The following is a 23,204-nucleotide window of genomic DNA, read 5'->3' as shown; positions in this document are numbered from 1 at the left end:
ATGAAAAATGACTTTATGCTAAGTATCATAACTGCTCCCTGTTTACAGTGATGTTGTGGTAAAGAGGAATGTAGGACTGTAGGTTGTAGGCCTAAGACTGTGGAGTGGATTGACTGAGGGGTTGGAAGTGAAATGTGTTAGTTATGCATCCAATGTCTGTTAGGAACTGAAACTGAACCAGGGAATCTCTATTCCTTAATGAAAGCTGACTGACATTTAAGACAATGTTAGAATCCTTGAAGCGCACGTCCTCTCTCTTATGGCTGGCAAAAAGACACCTGGAGGTGGCTAAGAATCTTGAATGTGAACATTCAAGATCAAACTTATCAGCAGATTATATCCAGTAAAATGGCATTTTCTGTTTATATATATGGCCTAGTTTCATGTTCCTTTTTTGCATATATCTGCTACAAAGCATCAAACCACATCATAGTATTTATTTTACAGTTTGTGTTGTTATGTCATGTTCATCATATGTTTGACAGCTACATGTAAATTATTGCATCCGTGCATTCTCTTCCACTTATCCTTTCCAGGGTCATTGGAGCCTGTCCCAGATGTTTTAGGGTGAGAGGCAGGTTGTTAGTCTGTCACAGAGACATACAACCATTTGCACTCACATTCACACCTATGGGAAATTTAGGATTACCAGTTAACCTATCCCCACTAACTGCATGTCTTTGGACTGTGGGAGAAAGCCGGAGTACCCGGAGAGAACCCACGCAAACACGGGGAGAACATGCAAACTCCACACAGAAAGACCCCGATGGAATTGAACTCAGGACCTTCTTGCTGTGAGGCAACAGTGCTAATCACTGTGCTGCATTTTAATTGATATTTAAATATTTTTGATGTCAAAGCACTCACTTGCCATATTTGACTGTAGGGACAAGGACTCCTGCTTCTTTAACGTGAAGTCATGGTGTTCACGGAGAAAGGACAACTGATGGGGCCTTGCTTCTGTACGACCAGTAATGAATAAAAAGTCATGTTTTTTAGATTTGAGTCATGGTAACCTTTGAACTTCCACATGAGAGACAGACAAAGGAGGGAAAAAAGCAGCCAGGTGTATGTACAATTTTACAAAAAAGTACTAAATGTGTGACTGTGATGATTGACCCCCCCATCAAAAAAAACAAAAAACAAAAAAACACTCTTACCCTTATCTTTATACAAGTGATCCAAGCTAAATAGAAATCCTGGGGTGTGTATACTGGATCAACTGCAAAAGTCAGGGCAGAAACGTGTTGTTTTCACAGTTTCAGTGTGTGCAGCTGTCTGTTGTTCTACTTGCCATCAAAATTGTGTGTGTATGTGTGTTTTCATGCTAACATCGTGTGCACTCTGTCAAACAGGTGAGAAACATGCATCAATAACAGGCTTCTGAAAATATGAATCAGTGCATATAAAATACTGGCATACTTATGATGTAGTGGTATGTTGGTATACTTTTAACAAGTAATCACTAAAAGCTCCGTAATGTTTGTTTATATGATTTTCAGCTCATTTTACTTGCATTGAGATTTTCAGATTTCTTTTTAATATGAACCCAGATGAATGAATTCTCCTCTACTCTCACTCATCATTCAGTTTTGCATGAAAACAAATCGTTGAATGTAGTTTTTATATTTTCAACTGACTCGACTTTTGGTAAGAGCTAAAAAACCAGAACACTGGCAATAAATGTGTATTCTGTGCATTTCATTTTTCTTTCCTTGATTATTTTTTGATTACTGTTACTTTCAAATTCCATTTCAAATATAAGTTTATGAAAACACCTACTTGTCTCAGGAGACTGATTTACGATAAACTACATATCTGGATTTCAGCTAAGCAGTTTGCTGTTTCTCTTTCAAAATAGGAAGGAAATGAATAACAAAACTAAAAGGATGCTTTATACCACAAACATTACAAACAACTAGGTTCAACTCAGACTTAAAATAGATTGAGAGTAAACTGCGGGAATCACATGGGAAATTTAACATCACTGTTTGAAGGAACTATAGGGGGGGGGGAGGGGGTAATGGAAAATGAGGGAAGCCCTTTTCTCAATGCACTTCTTCCCCTTCTGTTCACAGTTCATGAAAGGCTCAGCACTTTCTTTTTCATAGAGGAAGTAAGCTTATTAATGACCTGCCTCACAAACTGGGCACTTTTTGTCTTGTAGTTTAGCTCTTAGTGTTTGAGGCTGTCCTGACCTTGTCTGCAGAAGTTTCCTCTTTCTGCAGACAATCATCAGGAGACACTGAAGCCAGAATGAATCCCATCTTGTCCTGCTAGATCGCACTTGGGCTGGAAAACAAACACATACAATCTCAACAAGGTCTAAGAACTCCTTAAAGCAAACCTGAGCAACAAGAACAACAACAACAAAAAAATCAATAATACAAAATATTATGTCACTTACTGCAGCAGATAAAAACTAAAATATATTAGAGTTCTCTGCAGACAGATAAACACCTGCCTATATTTTACTGCTCTTCCAAAGAAAGTCTTAATTATCCCCACACGGCTAAACGAATCATGTTTTTATGACACACTGTAATTTGGAAATAGTTCACAGATGTGTAATAATAGAAGCCGAAGTAAAATAGCCTGGAAATGATATCATGAAATGACTCTACTGATCAAGACTTGTGTTTAAAAATAGTAAATATAAGATAATCAGAATCAGAATACTTTATTAATCACAAAGGAAACTATGTGTTTACAGTGGCTCTAAGACAATAATAGCAATAGACTGAAATACATTAAATAACACAATATATTACAAAGTTTACAATATATAAGAAATAGCTTTAATATATACAAACGCCAAATGTCTTTTTTGTGTGATGCAGATCTGAAAGTTGCCATTTTTATGTTTAAATAAAAATATTTTTCAGTGATTGATACAGGCATGTACTCCGATGGTAAACAAAAGTTTGCCACCATTCTCTTTCACTCTCTTAATCTCTCAGACACACACACCCACAAACAAACAAACACACACAAACAAACAAACACTTCTTCTTTAGTCAGATCCATATTTATTTTAAATCAACCCTCTACACCAAATCCTCGCTCTGGTGTTAATATTTTGCATTATACGGCTGCTTTTGCAGCATATTACACACACATTTCTGTTGATAAGCAGATGGAGCAAGTTTATCCAGTTACTGAATTACAAGCATGTCTTAAATCTAAACAAGCAAGCGTGAGTGCCTGTGCAAAAGCAGAAGTTGGAGCATTCAATGCCACAATCCCAGGCGTGGACATCCTACCAAATTCACCCCAAGCCACAGAATGCTCGGTGAAACTGCAAAAAACCCAAGAGCTACACCTCTACAGGCCTCAGTTACAATGTTAAATATTAACGTTCATGGCAGTACAATTAGAAAAAGGCTGAACAAACCACAGGAGTTGAGGAACAATGTCCCTTGGTGCAGATGTGCAGATGTCTGACCATAATACAAAGCACATCAGTGGAAAGAACTTGCAGCAACTGTCAAGCACGGTGGTTGAGGGGTGATGATTTGGGCTTGTGTTGCAGTTACAGGACTCCTCTGAGTATTCTAGAGTCAAACTTGAGGCTGTGATCCCAAGCACACTAGCAAATCTACAACAGAATGACCGAAGAAGAAAAGAATTCAGGTGTAGCAATGGTCCAGTCAAAGTCCAGACCTCAAGCAGATTGAAATGCTGCTGTGGGACCTTAACATAGCTGTGCACTGAAGAAATGCCTGCAAACTTCATGTTCATGTGCTTAGTTTTCACAAAGCAGAGTCCTGTGACAGACTTCTTTTTCTCGTGACTGTATGTGTTTACAATAAGCCGAAATCTGGGTTTGCTGTTTATAGAAAAAGTTGAAAAACTGGAAGAAATTCATAGCAAAACTAAAAGGATGCTTAAAACCACAATTGCATGAAACACAGATAGGCTGAGAGTAAATTGTACAAAACGTGGGGGATTTAACATTACTGTTTCAAGAAAATAAGCGAAAACAGGTAATGAAAATGAGGGAAGCCCTTTTCCGACCTCACCCCTTCCCTCCCCGCTGACCACATGACAGTTCACAAAGAGCTCAGCATTTTCTTTTTCATAGAGAAGTAAGATTTTTATGACCGGCATCAAAGGTTTTTATAAGCTCTTAGTGTACATGTCCCTATGAATTTTCAATAGTCTCTTTATGTAGTGACTGTGGTGTGATTGAGACACGGTGGGTCCAGAGGTTGTTACTGAGAGCCATCACACCACATTCCACACAACTTACAACTCTTCCCCAACCCTTATTCCCCGTGTTTTAACACAGTGGGCATGATTGCAGATGCCATGCAGGTGCGTCCGCACGGCACCGCAGTCCACGCTCCACCACAGTGACATTATATTCTCCCGAGAACCAGCCTTATTTTCTATGTCTTCTATAATGGACATTTGTTTTTGATCTATATCGTTTGACTCATTTGAGGTACCTTACTAAGTCTTGATGTACAAAATAGAGGACATCCTGGGCTTTCCATTGATTTCTCGTGTGTTTGATTAGCTCCAAAGAGGAAGGAAATCACAAAAAGGTGTAGTTCTCAGGAGGATATTGCAAAAAGGCAGAAATCTATCATCAACCCTTAACACTAACTTACCTTGAAGACATCAATTGATATAAAAAGGCCAGGGTTACAGGGTTGGGTTGATACTCTCCATCATTTAGAGGCTCAAAGGAACTATTGAAAGTACATTTCCATTGCAACATGGATGAAACCCATTTATGCTCAGTTAGAATGTCTAAAAGACAAATGGGCCTGAATCCCCTTTAATTTCCTGCATCTAAATTCAGATACAAATTAAGTTACCACGTTTGGTGATATTGAAAAAAAATTGTTACTTCCAGTGCACACTGTTGCCATACTTCTTTATTATTGCTTTGATTTAATAAAATTCTGAAAAGCCTTCAGCATGTCCGATGTGCTTTGGAGGGGGTACTTACAGGAACTAAAAACAGAGCTCATAGATCAATGTCTCTGCACTGACTGAACTATCAGCCTTTGCAAAATGCTATCATGTTAAGCTAATGAAGTACTTTGTGTGATTTTAAAAGAATTATATAATTAAATAATGCTTATAAAAAGTTATAATAGTAACGTTTTTACAACTTAAACTGCACGGGCAAAAGCAACGAGCCACCCAGTTGTCACACCTACAGAAGGAAGGGTTTCCATGGCCTTGAAGCTCCCAGCGCACAGTTACTGTGCTGATGTTAATAGCAGATGAGGTTTGAAACTCATTTATTTTTATTCATTTAGCACAATGTTGGTGACTTTTGTACTACGCACCTTGCACTTGGCGACTCCTCTCTCTTTATATGTGACTCTAACTTTATGTGGTCTGCTATGTGCCTGAGTTCCTGTAGTTCAACTTCACAATATTACCACTTACTACTTACATCATGGGATATGTCTGAGGGAAGAAATTTCACAACATGACTTGTTGCAACAGTGGCATCCTGTTACAGTATCACACTGAAATTCTGTGAATTCTTTAGAATGACTTATTCTTTCACAAATGTTTGTGAAGGCAGACTGCATGGCTTAATGCTTCATCTTATACCCATGGCAATACGACTGAAAACACCTGAATTCAGAGATTAAGGGACTGTGTGGCCCAGTACTTTTGTCCATATAGCATAATGCCTCAATATCAAAAACAGCAAGGAAGTAGTACCATAGTTCAAAATGATAAGTGAAAAACTGTAAACCAGTTAAATAGTTAAATAGTTTTACCTAGCCCACATTTGTTTGCGCAGTTCAAAGAAACTTTAGAGAAGTTTAGCATATCCAGTCTGACTGTGTGAAATGTTTTTATGTAACAGCAGATACTTTAAATAAATGTAGGATAACCTGACGTCTCTCTAGCATTTCCAAATTAAAGGAATCCTAAGGATCCAACATTTTAAATCTTTATACTGTATGTTTAACAAGACTCGGTGAAAAAACATAATGTGTAATTTGATTTATTGTAATCTTTGCTTTATAAAAAAAAATACAGTAGATGCAGAAAAAGAAAACCAGCCAAGTATAAATGCATAATTTCACAGTACAAAGTACAAATTTCAAAATCCCCACCATGAAGGTGCATGAAAGGCTGGAGCGTTAGAAGTGAATTAACCTGACCCCACGAAAACATTCGTACCCCGTTTTTGTTATATACAAGTAATCCAAGCTAAATAGAAATCCTGGGGTGTTTCTGCTGTATCGCTGTAAAAGTCAGGTCAGAAACGTGTTGTTTTCAAGACTACAAAGTGTGCAGCTGGCTCTTGTTCTTCTTTCTGCCAACAAAGTGTCCCAGTTGTTTCTATGAACTCTGTCAGACAGGTGAGAAACACAGGCCTGTACTTGTGCTAGAAGCGTCGTCAGTGGAGTCTAAAAAGGCCGCACAGGAGAAAGCCAGTCACATTTGGTTACAGCAGGTTAATAACAGATTAATAACCACCAGCTAGTAAAAAAGCACAGACCAAAAACAGAATTATTATGACTGTCTAGATAAAAACAACCTGTGGCTTCAACAAGCGAATTCACTGAAACCATAACTTAAATGCCAAAGTGAAACTGTCACACAACAAAGAGGTAGGGTGAAACCTCCTGTCAATAAAATTTCTAGGGATAAGGAATTGTCAGATTTTTTCATAGTTTGAAACCAAATGCATATCAGAAATTTCACAAAAACATACAGACTCTGGAAATTTGTCTAAAAAACACTGTGTGAATACCCAAACCTAATTTAAGATCTTACAGAAAGTCTTTATGTTCCTCTTCAGAGTTGTTCTGAAAATGCAATTTATTTAGTTTAAGCTTGGTTGTTTGTAAAGCTGTCCATTTGAGTTTCCTCCACTGTCTGAAAGATCAATTTTGCACAGAGAAAAACAACACAATAAAGCAAAGGTAAACTGTTAGAGAAGACACATTGCTCTGTCACAAGATAAAACTTGCTTCTGTACTGAAATTTACTGGCTGAAGTTAGTAAATTAGGCAGCAAGACAAATGAAAAACAGGTCTAAGCTAACTCATTAAAATCTAATATTAAAAAACTAAATGCAATATTTATGTAGAACATTATTTACACATGAACTAAACATATTGTGATGGGTCTCATGTAGCATTACCTTTTGAAGTTTTAACTGGCACGCTGGGTTACTGTGAAATGACTCTAGGAACATGATTTTATATAGTCAATGAATTTTGCACAAAAACAAACCAAAATAATAATCATGTGAGAATTATTTAAATCTGTGATTTAAAAAAAAATGCTGTGATTTGTATCAAACAGTCAGAAATTGAGTTAAGTTGCGTCAAATTTAAAAATTCATCAGGCACGTATTTTCCGCACTAAAAAACACAAACAAAAAACAATCAGATGCACTTTCCATGGCATCGTACCGTGCAAAACTATATTTGGTCCAATAACGAGGGATCAAATTTCAACACGATAACAGATTACTGCTCCGGTTTTCTTTTCTTTTAATCTCAGGTGACTTCCAGTACTGAAGGCACTGAATTCATGTCTGGTTGGGAATTTACCTCAAAATCATTATCAACCCCTTTACAGTTAAGCAATTTTCTGGAATAGAACGCTGTTCTTTTAAAGCTCAAGTAAAATTTGAATGATTTTGATTTTTACTCGAAGAGACCTTCTGAACCTACCTGAAAGCTGCAAAATACCTCAAACCAGGCAGCACAAATTTCAGTAAAATATCATGAATTCCTAATTATTTAATTTTATTTATTTAAACTGTGTGGTTTCTTTTATTCTTAGAAGGAAATGCTGATAAAAAAAAGTTAAAACACACGCTCATAAAAAGGAAAATAGATATAGATATAGATATCATTCTCAAAAACAGGTACCTTTAAGGAGGATACAAGAAGAAGGACTCAAAAGGATTTAGGATAACATCATTCAAAGATATATATAAATACATATATATTACTATTAAAGAATTCTGGATCTTTTTTTCGTTATATATATAAAACGAAAAAAAGATCCAGAAGTCTTTAATTATAATCTGTGCATAGCTACAATTGTTAAACACTTTGCTTTAGCAGTGAGTGTGTGGGTTCCTGACTTGCGCTTTCAAGTGATGCAATTGATGAAATCATGGGTGTTTTTTTTTTAAAATTGGTCTTTTTTTCCATCTTGTTTCCCTGACATTCAGTGAAACTGCTTGTTGTAACTTGTCCACATCATGAGACTGAAATATTCCCTAAAGATGCACAGTCAAAAAGTGTTCGATGTTGGTGAAGTGTTTTTCCACCTTTCCCCTTTCCCGAGGTAAATTACTGGACATTTCAGGAATTAAGAAAGTTATGTTTTTAATTATTGTGTAAACTAAACACTGAGCATTGCTTGCCAGAGTGGCAGTTACAGCTCAAACAGATGATTTTTTTAAAAGTAGATGCTTATTCTCATGCTTCCTTTTCTTTTCTGTCTTATCAATTCGTCCATGTTTAAATGACCTAAAAATGGGTATAAATGGGTGAGTATAGAGTATAGAAATAGAAAGACACAAAAGAAAAGCAGTTTACAAGCATGATGATTACAAGTGGGGGGAAAAAATAGCAAAAAAAATAAAGAAAGCAGTCCTATTTTAGTTTCACAGTGAATGACTTTTTCTGAATCATACAGTTCACCACAAGATGCTTAGTGAGAGAGAGAGCGAGACGGCAGAGAGAGGAAAAAAAAGCAAAAAGTCCAGACACCATGTGAAACCGAAAGCAAGAACATGAGAATATATAGTGTTTGTGAGTGCCAGTAAAGCATGAAATTATCTTGCTGCGAGTGGCACTACTCCACTACTCACTACTCCTCCAAGGTAAGCCCATGTTACACTAGTTTACAAGAGTCTGAGGGTGTTTGTGTTTTTCTGATAGATAGATATAAATATCTATATCTATATATGTATATATATAGATATAGATATGTCTATCTATCTATCTATCTATCTATCTATCTATCTATCTATATATATATATATATATATATATATATATATATATACACACACACAGATATTTTTTACTACTGAATGACACTTTTATTATGTCATTCTATTATGTATATACACTATAGTGTTTATGTATGCTCAATGACTGTGCTGTCTTAATGTACATTGAACTGGGAGATTAGGGAACTGTTATCCTTCCAGTTAATAAGTGATTGACTGACTCAGCATGAAGACTGTTTTGCATCGAGAGCATATGTAACAACAAAAAGAAGAAACTTTTTTTAAAAAGGAAGATTTTTGTTTCTTTTTTCTGCTGATTAATTTCAACTGAGTCAGGAAACCTGAAAGGGACAAGACATACAACACTTCTAATTACAGGATTCCTGCAGTGGCAACCACCTGCTGAAGTCAGTTTTATCTGTACTCAAGAGATTTGACTTCAGGTCTTTGCACAGACACTTTTAGGTGCAAGGCTGAAAAAGAAGAGGACATAGAAAAAAAAGAGCTTCCTTTTCACAGTTTAACCATTTATTGGAATTTAAGAAAGAAAGCATATGGATGTCATGTGGCAGGGGATGACAGATGCGGCGTGGAATTTCTTAGAGAAATGTTGTTAAATTTCCCATCTGCCATATTCATTTTCTTCAGAAGTGTTACTTTCTATACATAGCAATTTTACAGGAAGTCCAAGTCAGCTTATTTTACATAATTGTTGGGAGTTTAAGCAGCTGCGCAAACTGTTTGTTCATTAGTTCATCCCATGAAGGCGCACATGGTCGCAGATGATTTCTAACCTATAACTCTGGTCTTGTCTCCGATGTTTCAGATGACTGTTTCGAAAGCGCTCTTCCTCCTTTTTTGTATACTGGACTGCATGGAGCAATCCGCCTCATTACCAGTTGCTCAGACTAATTCCCTGTATCTTAATTGCTTCAAGCACACAAGGTCCACTCGAACTCGTGTGCAACAGCTGCTAGGGAAATATGTAAGTACTAAATTCAGTACTACTCCATGGTCTGACAGTAGTTGTTTTTTTCTCAGCTACAACTTATAAGTTATTGTTTTGTGTAATATTTACAGAAGGAGCAGCAGCTGGGGAACGGGCAGTTTGAGGACAGAAGCCGACACTTGAAGGACCTGCCCTCACTTTCCACAGAATTCTATCGGTGGATTAATCTGACGGTTAGTAAGTCCCTCTGTGTTTCAAAACACTTTCATAGAAAATCATTCTCTGATTAACTTTTGGTGTTATTCTGAGAATTTCTTGTTTTGACCTTTTCCATTATGAGGAGAACAAAAAACAAAAACAAAAAAAAGAAAGAAACCTGATGACTCTGTCAGAAGGTTTGCTTTTACAGAATAAAAATGCTTGTAAAAATTTGCATGGAATTCCCCTTTTTGAAACTTCAAGCACAGATGGGGTTGTGCAACCCTTCATTATGCAATCATGTGCTTGTCACTTGTGCGTTCAGGAGTGGGAACGACTGCATGCCGCTTTCTGGGACATGAAAACCTACTGGAATATGCTGGAGTGGAAGAGAATACAGCTGGAGAATGAGGAGAAAGATCAGAAGATGGTGCAGGATGCTCGGACAACTCTAACTCAGAACATCAGACACATTCAGCTGGACTTGCGGGACCTGATTAGCCAAGTTAGCACTCAGGTATCAACAGTCTTTTTACTGAAATCCACCCACATTTCATCATCCCCCTTCCTTGTGGCACCAAAAATGGTCTGATATAAGATTTGTTTTGCTTTCTCCTCTAGATGAGCTCTTTGAGAAGCTCTTGGAAAAGGGCAGCAAGTGCTTTGGCACAAACACCCCTGAACCCAGCAAGCAGGTCCAGGACAGTATGGGACAGCCGAGTGGAAGGTTACATCATCCTGAGGGATCTGGACCTTTACCTCACAAAGCTGGCAAGAGACTTTCTTTTACTGGCTACGAAAATACAGTTATGACTCAAAACTGAAAAAAAAGACAACACACACAGACACACACACGCACAAAGTCAAAGAGAAAAAAGGAAGAAATAGTTGAACTGACTCTCAGCACTTTGATCAAACTGGAAAGATTGTGATATTTTTCATTCAAGTGTTTTTATTAACATTTCGCGAGGGGCTCTGATTATTGCGAGTCTGCTTTTTATTCTAATTTATTCTATTCTATTCTATTCTAATTTTAAGGGCTTTCTTGGGTATTTCCCAGAGTTTCTGTCTCACCTCTGACTGTAAGTTAGACATGAGCTTTCAGAACGGCGAGAACGCTTCCCAACATCCTGTTTTTCCACCCACGCCCTCGATCTAGTGGACTTTCCAAAGATATTTTGCTATTTATTGAAATATTTATTACAATGCTATTTATTTCAAAGTGGTTTATTTTAATTCTCTTGCAATATGTAATACAGTGTTTTACAGAAGACATTTTATATTTGATAAATATTTTGTATTTTTTTCAATAAAGAGTTACAGCATTTGAAATGGCGAATACTTCATGTCTTGATTTTCATCTTTGGTTATCAATAGTTAATGCAACACTGATGATAATCTTGTTATAATGAAGATGTACAGAATATGAATCAATAAGCACTCTGTCGGGCATGTTTTGTATTCTGTGGTTTTCTCCTGTAAGCTGCAAACTGATCAGTTAGCTGGTTTTCTGTGTCTTCATGTGGCGTTGATCTGAGGGGCAGTCTGAAGAGTGAAATCAGATCGAACACAGTCAGCTATCAAATGTTTTTGGTATCAAAACACCCCTCCCCGTCTGCAGGCTCCCCACATGATATCAGAGCAGCCGCTGACTCACCACTAGCAAATGTCCTCGTCTGCCTTTGGTCACTTTCAGCTCTGCGCCCCTCACAAAATCAATTATTCCTTCCTTGCCTCGGGCCACAGTAAACTGGATGCTGCGTGCCAAGAACAGATGATAAGATGGACTGATGGTGACCACCACACAGAAGCAGTCAGTCTGAATCTTACCTGCCCGGGTTGATGTTGACGTTGTTGGTCTTGTTGGCCATCATGGCTAGTTTTGTCACCATCTCGATCGAGTGGCTGCAGTGCAGCAGCAGATCCCCCTGTGGGAGAGACAGCGGGCTTTAGAGTGGCTGCATGGTTGCTTTATTCCACACAGGCATGACTGTTGTGTCCTGCTGGTACCTTCTGTTTATTGTCCTCCCTTGTGATGTGAAGAACACACATCCCATCGCTGAGAGAGCTCAAAGCGATATCTGTTTCAAGAAAAAACACAAAACAAATCACTAAACACACACTGAACAGTCACAATGTGCATAATGAAATACCTAGCAGTGTTGTGGTGACCTCCTGAACCGTAACACGAAGCTATTGCAAAAGTGCCAGAAACCTTTAATGGCCACTTGAGGCTAACTCCAAGAGCAAGTTATTCCCCGTAGACTCCGATCTTAAAAGTCCCCAACTTTACAACATCTTTTACAGTCTGGTGCAAAACAGTTTTGATCTCTGTGGATAGTTTTCCCCTACGATAACAACTGTATGGGGCAAATCCTTCTTAGCTGATTCATATGCACAGCGGAGTTAAGTCTGTGGCCGTTATGAGTAACAAGTGTTCCTTCAGAGGCAGCTGTAACCAGCAGCTGCCTGCTAGACATCCCCTCTGTTGATTCAAGTCTGCAGAGAATTATCTGACTCATAACGACTTCCCGTGTAAAGCCCATCCACGAATTTGTGAAGGTTTTTATTACATTGTTTTACAGCACTAATTAGAATACGTGTGTGAACTTGAACCTGTATAGTTTGCTAGCAGTAGCTGATAAGCTCACGGTCCACTTTATCATCCAGATATGGAAACTTCTGCTTGAGAGTCTCTAGAGACTGAGCTGAAGTTTCCAGAAAAAGCCGTTTAGATTTTGTGACCGCAGATGGACGTTTAAAAAAACAGAAGAAGCAGGATTTAAAACTGTAAAGATTCCTCCCTTACAAAACATATGCATTTACAAGTGATGAATTCAAGAACATTATCTCAATAACGATCTCAATATACTACATTTGTAAAATTGTCCCCTTCTCAGGGCTGGTTTTCACCTCTCAGAGCTGTGTAGTCGATCCTCTGCTTGATTTTGGTCTTGTCCACCAACACAGCAAAGGTGTTAGTGAGGAGCAGCTGGCGAGGGCGCGGCTTGAAACCCCTTTTGTCATACTTTATGACTGAAACACCGTACTGAATAGGACAAGGAGACGCATTAATCCAGACCAGTATTTATTATCGCCATCAGACTTTAAACAAAAAAAAAAATCCTACCTGCACTTTGTCATTGCCCAGAGTCTGGACGACTTTGAGACTGATTTGCTCACGTTCTGTATAAAGCAGTAGAAATGCTCTGTGAATTTTTTATGCTTGCCAGTGGGTGGTGGATAACAAGTGCAAAGACAATGAATACATAAACGTGTACCAAGCCTGGAGTCCAAAAACAGCCTTCCAACACTCTGAGGGTAGCTGTCTTTCTGATCCTTGAAGATCTCACTGGCTACAACCTTCTGCATCATCTAGAGGACAAACAAAAATCAAGTGAGATTTAAATAAAAATTAAAACAAAACAACTAAATGAAAGCCAGTCAGATGCAATCTGAACATCATTCAGGAAAAAACAACAACAAGATAACAGGTAGACCATCTTCTGTAATCAGTGTACCTGCTTCTTCCATTCGGGGTGGACTATCCTGCAATACTTTGTGACCATGTTCCGCATGTGCAGCCTCTGCAGGTGCTCCGATGCCTGTAGGAGACCATAGAATTAACAATGCAGACTATCTATTCAAATATCATATTATCTGTGTGATCTTAGACAGCAGGGGGACTCAATTTGAATGTGGGGTTTTTGCACCTCAACGAGGGACGGAGGAGGTGTCGGCCAGGATTTGTCCAAAACACTCTTGGGCAGGTTTTTGCATAGATTTTTCAGGAAGGAGTAACGAACATGATCCAGGAAATAGTCATTCTCAGGACCGTATTCCCCATGACGGTAGATGAAGCCTTTAATGAACCTGGGAAAAAAAATGCAAAAATCATGATGGAAATTATTATATTTTGCAAAATACAGCACCAAAAACTAGACGCCAAAAAAAAGTTTCATTCAAGCACCTGCGAATTAAGTCAGCAGCCTGGCGACGCCTTTTAGCTCTCCTGCGTGCTTTCATCCCTCGCCACCCCGACTGGATCACTATCACTATATATATATATACACACATGCACGTATGAACACCAAGACAGCTCTTATACTCAGCCAAAGAGAACACCCCAACGTTAGTGCAGCAGACATATAAAGTCAGTTTAGACCCACAAAGGAATGCTGGGAAAATGAAACAAAGCTGTAATGCAGATTTATGCATTTGTACCAAGCAGGTAGGTCCAATGTAACAATACTATGCAAACACATTAAACACTTGTATATTCTCATTTTAGGGGCTATTCTTTAAGGAGAAAGGTGGCAAAGTACGAGAGCGCCAACAGCTGGAGGTGGTCTGACCTGCACGTCTGACGCGTTGGTACTTGGCCCTCTCTCTGTAGCCTCTCCATGATGTCTGCAGGGTCAGTGCTGAAACATGAGGAATATAGTTTTATTCTTGTGTACTATATTTACTGCGTACCTTATGATTGTCTTTAAAATGTGTTCATTTTGATGATTAAAGTCAGGAGCTCCCAAAAAGCTGAAGCTTCACATCTTTGACACTCTAAACTCATTAGAAGTGTGTCTCATGAATATTTGCATCACTACCTTATATTTTATTTCAGTTGTGACGCCCTCAGTTTGATAATCCTTGCTATTGCTGCTTACCTATCTCTGGCTTTTTCGCTTCTAGAACATCTTCAGTATTGAAAAGAGTTTTTGGAAAACGGATGAAGATTTTTGATCTGCAGAAAGCAGCCAAAAAAAAAAAAAATTGTGATCAACACAAAATCAGTGTGCAATAATCACACTTATTGCAATGAAGTGTGATTAAATGCCTTGCATACAACATTAAACAAGTTACCTCCCCAGTTTGTACTCTTCATCTTTGTATCCCAGGTGCTTAACCAGTGTCAAAACTCCATCTGCGAGTCTGCCATGCCAGTTGGGCCACGTCTCAGGACACAGGGGCTTATACCTAAGAGCATTTATGAACGGTTACAATAAAAGAAGAATGAACATAAAGTAAACAGCCACTGCAACTGTGAACTACCGCTGCAGGAAGGCTTCAAAGCGCCGACGATACGCAAAGCCAGCTCTCCTGACCCTCAGGTTTTCCATCAGACCCAGGTACTTCACCTGATGTCGAACCAGAACTTCATCAAACCTTCCTGCAGGGACAGAAACCGTATTTATTAGTAACAAAGAAATATTTCTGGCCAATGATATGAAACACAATCCACACAGCAGGATAAGCTTCATTACATACATTAAGAAGCTGGGGGGTTTATTTATTTGAAATAAAAAGGACATTTTTATTAAAACAGTTGCAACTAAATCAAAATTCCTTTTGTTAGATTAACTTATAAACGTCTGTAATCACATGCTAGTTTGTTGTTGAATCAAACAAAACACATCTTCCACCTTCACTATTAGAGTGTTTAAGAAGGTATTTCCTTTTTTTTTGATTGAGAACAGGAAATGTAAGAAAAGAATTAGGTCAAACATAATTAGTTTATGAATCACCAACTAAACATCATTTCTAGTTCACTGCCGTGTGACAAAACTGAGAACACAGCAGCCAGTATTAGATGGGTAACCTTTACATTGTTTTTCTTGATCTGTATTTAGGATCTTCTAATAAAGCCTTTATTTGAGGCTTATATATCCCAATTAATATGACAGGATGTGAAACATGTACCTGGCTGCTTGGCGTCATTTGGTTTGATACAGCGCACGTAGGATGGCTCTTTAGACCTGAGGATTTCTGTAAGTTTCATCAGGCTGTTTTTGAACTGAGTGGCAGCCTAAATGATCAACAAAAGAAAATTAAATGATGTGAAATTCTCAGAGTGTATTTTCTGGGGTTTTTTAAATCATGCCTACAAATGATCAACATAGAGAGTGTGACTGATTTGTTACCATCTCTGGGCGTTTCTGGTCGATGACTTCCTCTCTGCGGAAGCAGTGACTTAGGATCTGGTTGTCTGACTGGCACATGACCTGAACAGAGACCAAACCACAAAACCACAAGTCAACATTAGATGCCCCCCCCTCTTCCTCTTCACTCAAGCAATGGCAGGAGACAGAGTGGTTTTCAAAGGTTGCGGTGAGGCTCTACCTTGTCCCTTTTCACTATCCTCACCTCTTTCAGGTTCCTGTTCAGCAAGTCATTGTTCTTATCGAGGAAACCTGAATGGAAGCAAAAACACGGTCATTGAGGAATAGGCTGCTTGTGAATCATCCTCTCGATGTGTTGTCTCATAACGGGAAATGTAAGTATGAATACGCTATTGATCCAGCCTTAATAGTTTACCATTGACATTGTAGTTGACCTCTCCGGCATAATGCAGCAGTCTGAACTCCTCCCTGCTCATCACCCTGCGAGTCTTTCCATTTGCCAACTTGTGCCTGAAATAAACACACACGTATAGATTTACTCACATATATTGTACAGTACAAGTACAAGTCTTTGATATAAGATGATGCTTACGTGACAAAATGGGGATGGCCGCCCACTGTGTCCTCCAGTTTCTCTAAAAAGGAGACATCACAAGTTTCTCCGGGCCTTAGGCACTCCTCGTCCTGTAAGTTATTCACACTATTTAATTTCTCAAAGAGGGAAAGAGAAATAAATAATCAAAGATACAAACTCAACGTTGTTTTACGTACCAGAATGGAGATGATGCCTTTGTGCTTCTCTTCTATCAGGTCACAAATGATCTTGTTGTCAAAGTATTGCACAGTTTCCCACTGCATGTGATGGGAAAGAATGTAGTTTTAGCATCGAAATTCGATATCAATAGTTGTTTCACACTGACTACGCAATTAGCAGCTGTACTCACTGCAATTCCTTCCGTCTCATATTCTTCCTGCTCAGATCTGAGGGTCAGCTCTATAAACAGCTGCTGGAGCTTCTCATTGCAGTAGTTGATGCAGAACTGCTCAAAACTGCAGGCGGGAAACTTCTTTTAAAACAGAACAAAACTACCACACGTTGCAGGGACAATGGAGGCTACTTTTGACAGCGAAACCGGTTGACGAACTGCGCTAACAAGCAGATGACGGTGAAAAGGAAAAGAATATAATCGATACCTGTTGTGCTGCAGGACCTCAAAGCCATAGATGTCTAGAAGCCCTATAACTGAGGAACCTTTGCTGCTGTGGTAGATTTCATCCTGCACAGCATATACAGTGCACATCATTCAGACAGAGATAGAAGACAACAACGGCCTCACAATAAGATGGAGGAATTTCTCTTGTTATCTTTAAGTTGTTATGAGTGCTGCACCTTAAGAGCCAGCGACTGGTTGATCTTCTCCACCAGCCACGTGAAGGTCCGGCCATACACAGCCTTGGCTAAGGCGTCACGGGCAGCCTCCGCTTGCTCAAAATTTAGCGGGGTGATCATCTGCATAAACATAAAAACAGCCCAGTAAAAACATGTGCATCGAACAACTGGAAACCTGAGGAGTGATGATGAAAAGATGATGACCTCCTCTCCCTTGGCTGTGAGCTTCTTGTGAGTGAGTGCCTCCCTAAGGGCTGAGCCATCGACACCCAGCAGCTGGAGAACAACAACACATCTGCTCTCAGTCAGGTTGTTTTGTAAGATTTCTAAGCATATTTAAACATCTGTCAATACTAGCGGGATTGTACTGACCCTTGCAAGATTAGAAATCTCAGTGGTGATATAGGTTTCACCTTCCTCCCCTTCCCCAAACTGCGTGTTTCCCAGATGGAGAACACTGGCGATGATATTCAGCAATTTCTGAGGCGGGAGACAGAAAGAACAGCTGGGAACAACCTCACAGATGAACAATTTGTTTTTCAAATGCGTCGACGATGATGTAGTGTTCAGAATAGCATTATTTATAGCAAAACTGTCAGAAAAGAGCTCATTAAGGATTCCAGTGTTGCAATGATATAAAATGATTTTAACCTGGTAAAACTCTTGACTGTTACTGACCTGCACTTCTTCTTCTGTGAAGCCAATGACAGGAAGGGCCTTCATCACAACCTTCCAATTATTCTTGTCACTTATGGAGCTGACTCTGGGACAGTTGCCCTGAAAAAAGAAACAATTTAAAACGATGCCAAAACTAATGGCGCAGGCAATTTGTAATTCTTGAAACGGCGCGACACACACCTTAACCAGATAACGGTAGTTCTGGGGGTTTCTTTCCAGGTTCAGTGTGTTGAGTTGGTCATCTTCTCCTCCATCCAGAAGCTGATAGAAGATGTGGAAGTTTCTCTCGCCGTGGTTCTGGTGTACTACGCGAGATTTCTCCAGCAGGTAGTTTAAGATGTGACCACCCACCGGTGCCCCCTTGAAGAGGTTACACAAAAAGATGAGAGCTGAGAGCAACTATTAAACACAAGTTTTCTTCTAGAGTTGTTGCTTTTCGATGCTATGATGACTGATATGATGCTATCCAATATATCAGTTTCAGCGTTTACCCTAAAGTCAAACTGGACATCCATGTATTTCCCAAAGCGGCTGGAGTTGTCATTCCTTAGTGTTTTTGCATTGCCAAATGCCTTTGCAAAAAAAAAAGAGAGAGGAAGTGAAATTAAAAGAAAGAATGCAAAATAAAATCCCACAATCCCACAAAAATCCCATATAAAAATAACAGATAAGTCAAATAATATCATGCACTGCAAATACAGGCTAATCAGCTTGAAAAGCCTAACTTTTAAATACCTCCAGGACAGGGTTTGACTGTAGCAGGCGGTCACCAAGTGCAGCCATGTGATCATTAGTGGGGCAGGTGACAGCGTAGTAGAGGAGGATCTTCTTGGAGGCCTCTGTTTTACCTGCTCCACTTTCGCCTGATATGAGTATACACTGGTCTTTTCTCTCGGTCCGCATGGCCCGGTAAGTGTTGTCTGACAAGGCATAGCTGAGGAAAAAACAAAATTGCAGGTTCAGCTACAGATCAACATGCAGGTGAAACACAGCAGTGGAATAAAGTCACACAAAAATCAGCGTAGATCCAGAAAACTCAAAGCAAATACAGAGAGGTTGTTGTTCCATCTGCAGTCATTTGTATTTGGTAGTAGGGATCTGTTATGTGTGCATATGTGGAAAGCTTAAGGTAGGGAGAGCAGTAAGACTACTTATTATAAGTAGCTAGGGTGGGTTTCCAAGCAGCTTGTAAGGGTTGCTGCAGCTGTAGGGAGCTAAAACAATTTGAATAGCAAGAGGAGATTTACGGATATGTGCAAAAAGCAAGCTCAGATCAGCCAACTTTACATAAAGCCACTTTCAGCTACTCTGTTATTCACAAATGGTTGGCACAGCGAGTAGCTCCACATGATTCATTTTATAATCACTTTATAAATAATATATAATATGTCAAAAATATCAGATTTAGTTCATAATTATCTGCGCATGTGATTTGCTTTCTTCTCATCCTGACTGAATATTTAGGGTTTTTTGAGCTGTAGTTAGACAAAAGGCAAAAACTGAAGCAACATTTCATTTTTGTTTGGTGTTTATCAAACTGAACCATTAATAAAAAACGCCCGAGGGGCCTGAAGTGACTCACATGTGAGGCGATATTTCGTAGAAGCTGACCCCTCTGTAACGATCCATCTGCTGCTTGGAGTAAATCTCTAGCTCTTTGTACGGGTTCATCGACACCAACACTGAGCCGATATACGTCTGACATCAAACACACAGGGAGTAGACACCACGTTCAAGTTATGGCTTATCACATCACGGGAAATGTTTTAGAAAATATGAAGAAAAATGATTACATAAATGAGGTTTTCTCTGAAGCGCCGCCGCAGATTTTCTATGAAGGCTGCCTCGCTGTTGTAGTTTTCCAGCAAGACAAAGTCCTGCACCCCAACCCTGTCCCGGGCAGTCAGCGCACCCTCCATGACCAGACGCACTCTTCCCTCAATGTCCACCTCCTACACAGAAAAGGAGAAAAAAAATCGTTACAAACGTACATGGAATGTGAATTTCTCTTCATTCTTGAGTCACTTCCTGCCTTAAATGGCAATCGAAGACAGGTTTTTAATCTTTCTTATAAATATCTAACATAAGCAATTACATGCTGCTGACAAGCAGGGGGCACAAAAGGACAATTCATATTTCCAGCTTCACCCAGTAGTAAACAGGTTAATACGCAGCGCACAAGAAAACAATAATTGCCACATGATTTTGATGGCACAATATTTATTTCAAAACACTTTCAAAATGCAAGGGCAAATGAATCAGGCCTAAATCCCCCAAGCGGCGCTCTCTAAAGTTTACAGAGTGCTTCTTGGCTGTGGAAAGAAGTCCTGCAAGTGCACAAAGAAGAACAGTTCCACCAAGCATGCCAAGATTAAACAAAGAAGTAATTTAAGGAATCCTAATGATAAACAGACAGGATAGACTCCTCTATTTTTCGACAGAGACAGTGTATTATCGTGTGTGTACACAGTACACAAAGTTTTATATCACCAGATGGGGTTTAACTAGAAAAATGTGTGTATATGTCAACCCCACTGTGAAGATAAACATCGTAGTGGAGACAGGAACGAATTACTAGAGAAATTCTTAGATATGCCCTAAAGTCAGATATAACATACACACAACAACATGCAGCGTCATGCAAAAAGATAAAAGAAATGTCAGCAGTCATTACTTACTGATGAGAAATATCCAGAAAAACACTTGAGCGTATATTAAATGCACAATATACCGCAGCCAGACAAAAGGTGCTCTATGTTCGGTATCAAAGGCTCATTTAAGAAACAAGCCCTTCTCTTTCACATTCATAAAATACAAGCAGTAAATGGAACAAAGGGGTTAGACTTCCACAGGACGTTTGTTTTTCTTGAACGCAACAACCTCTCGAGGGTCTCATTTGGCCGGCCAACGCTGCTAAAAGGTCATTATCTCTGACCACTTCATGCAGGAATATCCTTTAAAAAACAAGAGGACAACAGTGGACGACAGCCAAGAAGTGAACGCAAAGAAGTCACCGCACACTTCCACTGCAGCCACTCCTCTCTGCTTCACCTTGTATTATTGTTTTCCCACTTGCAGGTGGGCTTCCTACAAAAAGCAATTACTGTTCAAAGTCAGATTTTCCAAAAGGATATGTCTCAAGAATTTCAGGGTCAGATTTAGGGCATGCTTTCAGTGATTTTGATGCAATTTGACATTCTACTCATTATACCCATATAAAGACAAGCAATGAGCAGTGCAGACAAAAACGTATCCTTATAGTACTTTTAACAAAAGGAGTGCAATGATGTAGCAGGTTTTCAGTTTTCAAATGTTCTGCAACAGCTGTAATGAAAAGTGCCTGGATAACACTTGTTTTAGCGCTTAGGTTACAGTCAGTGTACGAGGTTGCAGCTCATCACATTCTGTACAGTGTCATGGGGTCTGCCACATTATTGTGAAACTCAAGAGTTCATCTCAGTGTGTTCTCTCGCTGTAGATGACTGGGCCACAGTTGAAGCTCTGGGCTTTAACGGACTTGCTTTGCCTAAAGCTTTCATTTCAGCTTCCTTAGCCCTCATACCTTAAGAGTTTCTGTGCTGTGGACTAGCTGCTGTGCTCAGAGTACCTGCGCAGTGTCCAGCTTGAATTTGTAAGGATCTTTTTCAAGTTATGTGTTTTTGCTTTCTTTCATTACAAGATTTTTGTCAACTTTATTGATCAGAGGCCTCATTCAGTACTCTTCTTTGATACCAAAATCAGAAAGATTGCTACCACTCGTGTTGGAGGTAATATGCGGTTCGGTTACATTAAGGGCTATAGCTCTGGGATGGAGATTTAACCAGAATCAAGTGTAATCCCTGTAGCTTTGTTTTCTGTGAACTGACCTGACGCCTCCTTTTCACAGCACCTTGAGTGTGATCTAGCTGATGGTGCATGAGAGCTTAATGTAGGATTTGACTCTGAGTATCAGGGAACTTCTGTGAAATCTGCAGGTTTGTGGGTGCAGCTGCAGCTGCAGTAAGAAAGTTAACAGCAGGACTTGGCCCTAGGCCTATGACTAAGCTCTGCAGGGCCAACTTCATTTCGGATTGTCTTCCTTATAAGGCATGCCCCACCACTCTGTCCCAGTGATAAGCAGCAGTGGTACCATGGTGGGCTCCTGACCAAAGTTGTGCCAGCAGGGATATGATGGAAAAATAGTGTTTATGTTTTTTTTTTTCTTTTATCCAGACTGCTTGAGTTAAGGCTTACACAAAACTCCAAATATACACTGACTCATACACGGGAAAAAAATTCCAAGTGACTCATTGTTCTGTTTTGCTTTTTCCCCCTCTGGTGTCTCCATGGCAGAAAGAGGGAATAGGTTGATCGGATGTCGACTTTATTGTATCAGTACAGAAAATGCTTAAACATAGCCACAAGTAACCACAAATCGCGAGTAGGTGGGCTGCAATAAAAAGGAAAATAAAACAACGAGCATCATGGACCTTACCCTGGCTTGGTACCTCATCCTGTCCTGTTGTTGCTGGAAGAAGGTTGAACTGGTGGTTCCCCCTCAGGCTGGTGCTCCTCCTCCTGTCTCACAGACTTCTTAAACGCAGCTTCTCATCCACCTCTGCCCATGGGCAACACAATTAGGCAACTTTACGTCTTACCCTTCGGTCACTTTCTCTGTTTCCCTCTGCCTTGGCGTCTCTTCCGTCACGTCTTTGCGCTTCCTTGCTTGACTCCCCCGTGCACACAAACTTAGGCCAAAAACACAAGCGGCTCCTCTTGTTTGCACCTTCAATTCATCTTGTCCATGACAGGTCAAAGTAAATCACCGCCTCGCCGTGATTCCCTGTCCTTCCTTCTGAACTATTCTGCATGAAACAAGGGCAGGAACTACACTCACACGTCACTCTGAAAGAAAAAAAAAAGTCGAGGGAAAGTATGCTGTTGGATAATGAGAAAAAAAAAGAGGGCCAGAGAAAACAGAGAGCGGAGAGGGTTAGGAAAAACTTGCTAAGAGCCCCAGACTAAAAACATGTAATCACTGTGCAGCTATTAAGAACAGAAAAAAAACCCAGAAATCACATGATTGGCCCTTAGGACATTCTTTCCTTCCCTCCCTGTTAGTTTGCTCCCTCCCTTTTCTCCCAC

The 23,204-nt window shown here is 39.6% G+C and overlaps 2 protein-coding genes across 2 annotated transcripts in view; one reads left to right on the top strand and one right to left on the bottom strand.

Moving 5' to 3' along the window:
* The first annotated feature begins 9,785 nt into the window (after window positions 1-9,785).
* LOC148100861 (uncharacterized) lies at window positions 9,786-11,281 on the top strand. The gene is made up of 4 exons (XM_087847193.1): window positions 9,786-9,953; window positions 10,049-10,150; window positions 10,441-10,632; window positions 10,737-11,281. The coding sequence occupies exons 1-4, from the start codon at window positions 9,786-9,788 to the stop codon at window positions 10,926-10,928; spliced, it is 654 nt and encodes a 217-aa protein (XP_087703319.1). The 3' UTR covers window positions 10,929-11,281.
* Window positions 11,282-11,326: 45 nt separating this feature from the next.
* Window positions 11,327-23,204, bottom strand: part of LOC102793688 (unconventional myosin-Ic) — an 18,918-nt gene continuing 7,040 nt past the window's right edge. Inside the window, exons 3-34 of the mRNA XM_006802140.3 lie at window positions 22,555-22,964; window positions 19,874-20,032; window positions 19,663-19,778; window positions 18,816-19,014; window positions 18,572-18,652; window positions 18,261-18,440; window positions 18,081-18,179; window positions 17,775-17,882; window positions 17,607-17,678; window positions 17,403-17,522; window positions 17,207-17,289; window positions 16,957-17,062; window positions 16,784-16,864; window positions 16,605-16,696; window positions 16,428-16,522; window positions 16,257-16,303; window positions 16,034-16,114; window positions 15,813-15,918; window positions 15,165-15,282; window positions 14,976-15,089; window positions 14,780-14,856; window positions 14,471-14,539; window positions 14,086-14,170; window positions 13,829-13,988; window positions 13,637-13,720; window positions 13,397-13,490; window positions 13,246-13,301; window positions 13,029-13,164; window positions 12,126-12,196; window positions 11,946-12,043; window positions 11,773-11,872; window positions 11,327-11,660 (exon numbers count right to left, since the gene is read on the bottom strand). Of these exons, the coding sequence (XP_006802203.2) occupies window positions 11,634-11,660; window positions 11,773-11,872; window positions 11,946-12,043; window positions 12,126-12,196; window positions 13,029-13,164; window positions 13,246-13,301; window positions 13,397-13,490; window positions 13,637-13,720; window positions 13,829-13,988; window positions 14,086-14,170; window positions 14,471-14,539; window positions 14,780-14,856; window positions 14,976-15,089; window positions 15,165-15,282; window positions 15,813-15,918; window positions 16,034-16,114; window positions 16,257-16,303; window positions 16,428-16,522; window positions 16,605-16,696; window positions 16,784-16,864; window positions 16,957-17,062; window positions 17,207-17,289; window positions 17,403-17,522; window positions 17,607-17,678; window positions 17,775-17,882; window positions 18,081-18,179; window positions 18,261-18,440; window positions 18,572-18,652; window positions 18,816-19,014; window positions 19,663-19,778; window positions 19,874-20,032; window positions 22,555-22,572 (3,132 nt within the window). The 5' untranslated portion in view covers window positions 22,573-22,964 and the 3' untranslated portion in view covers window positions 11,327-11,633. The remainder of the gene's footprint in view (window positions 11,661-11,772; window positions 11,873-11,945; window positions 12,044-12,125; window positions 12,197-13,028; window positions 13,165-13,245; window positions 13,302-13,396; window positions 13,491-13,636; window positions 13,721-13,828; window positions 13,989-14,085; window positions 14,171-14,470; window positions 14,540-14,779; window positions 14,857-14,975; window positions 15,090-15,164; window positions 15,283-15,812; window positions 15,919-16,033; window positions 16,115-16,256; window positions 16,304-16,427; window positions 16,523-16,604; window positions 16,697-16,783; window positions 16,865-16,956; window positions 17,063-17,206; window positions 17,290-17,402; window positions 17,523-17,606; window positions 17,679-17,774; window positions 17,883-18,080; window positions 18,180-18,260; window positions 18,441-18,571; window positions 18,653-18,815; window positions 19,015-19,662; window positions 19,779-19,873; window positions 20,033-22,554; window positions 22,965-23,204) is intronic.

Source organism: Neolamprologus brichardi, chromosome 10 (assembly GCF_056152115.1).
Source record: "Neolamprologus brichardi isolate AB-2024 chromosome 10, ASM5615211v1, whole genome shotgun sequence".
Lineage (NCBI taxonomy): Eukaryota > Metazoa > Chordata > Actinopteri > Cichliformes > Cichlidae > Neolamprologus > Neolamprologus brichardi.
The sequence above is the reverse complement of the archived record's forward strand: the minus strand, read 5'-3'. Positions and strand labels throughout refer to the sequence as shown.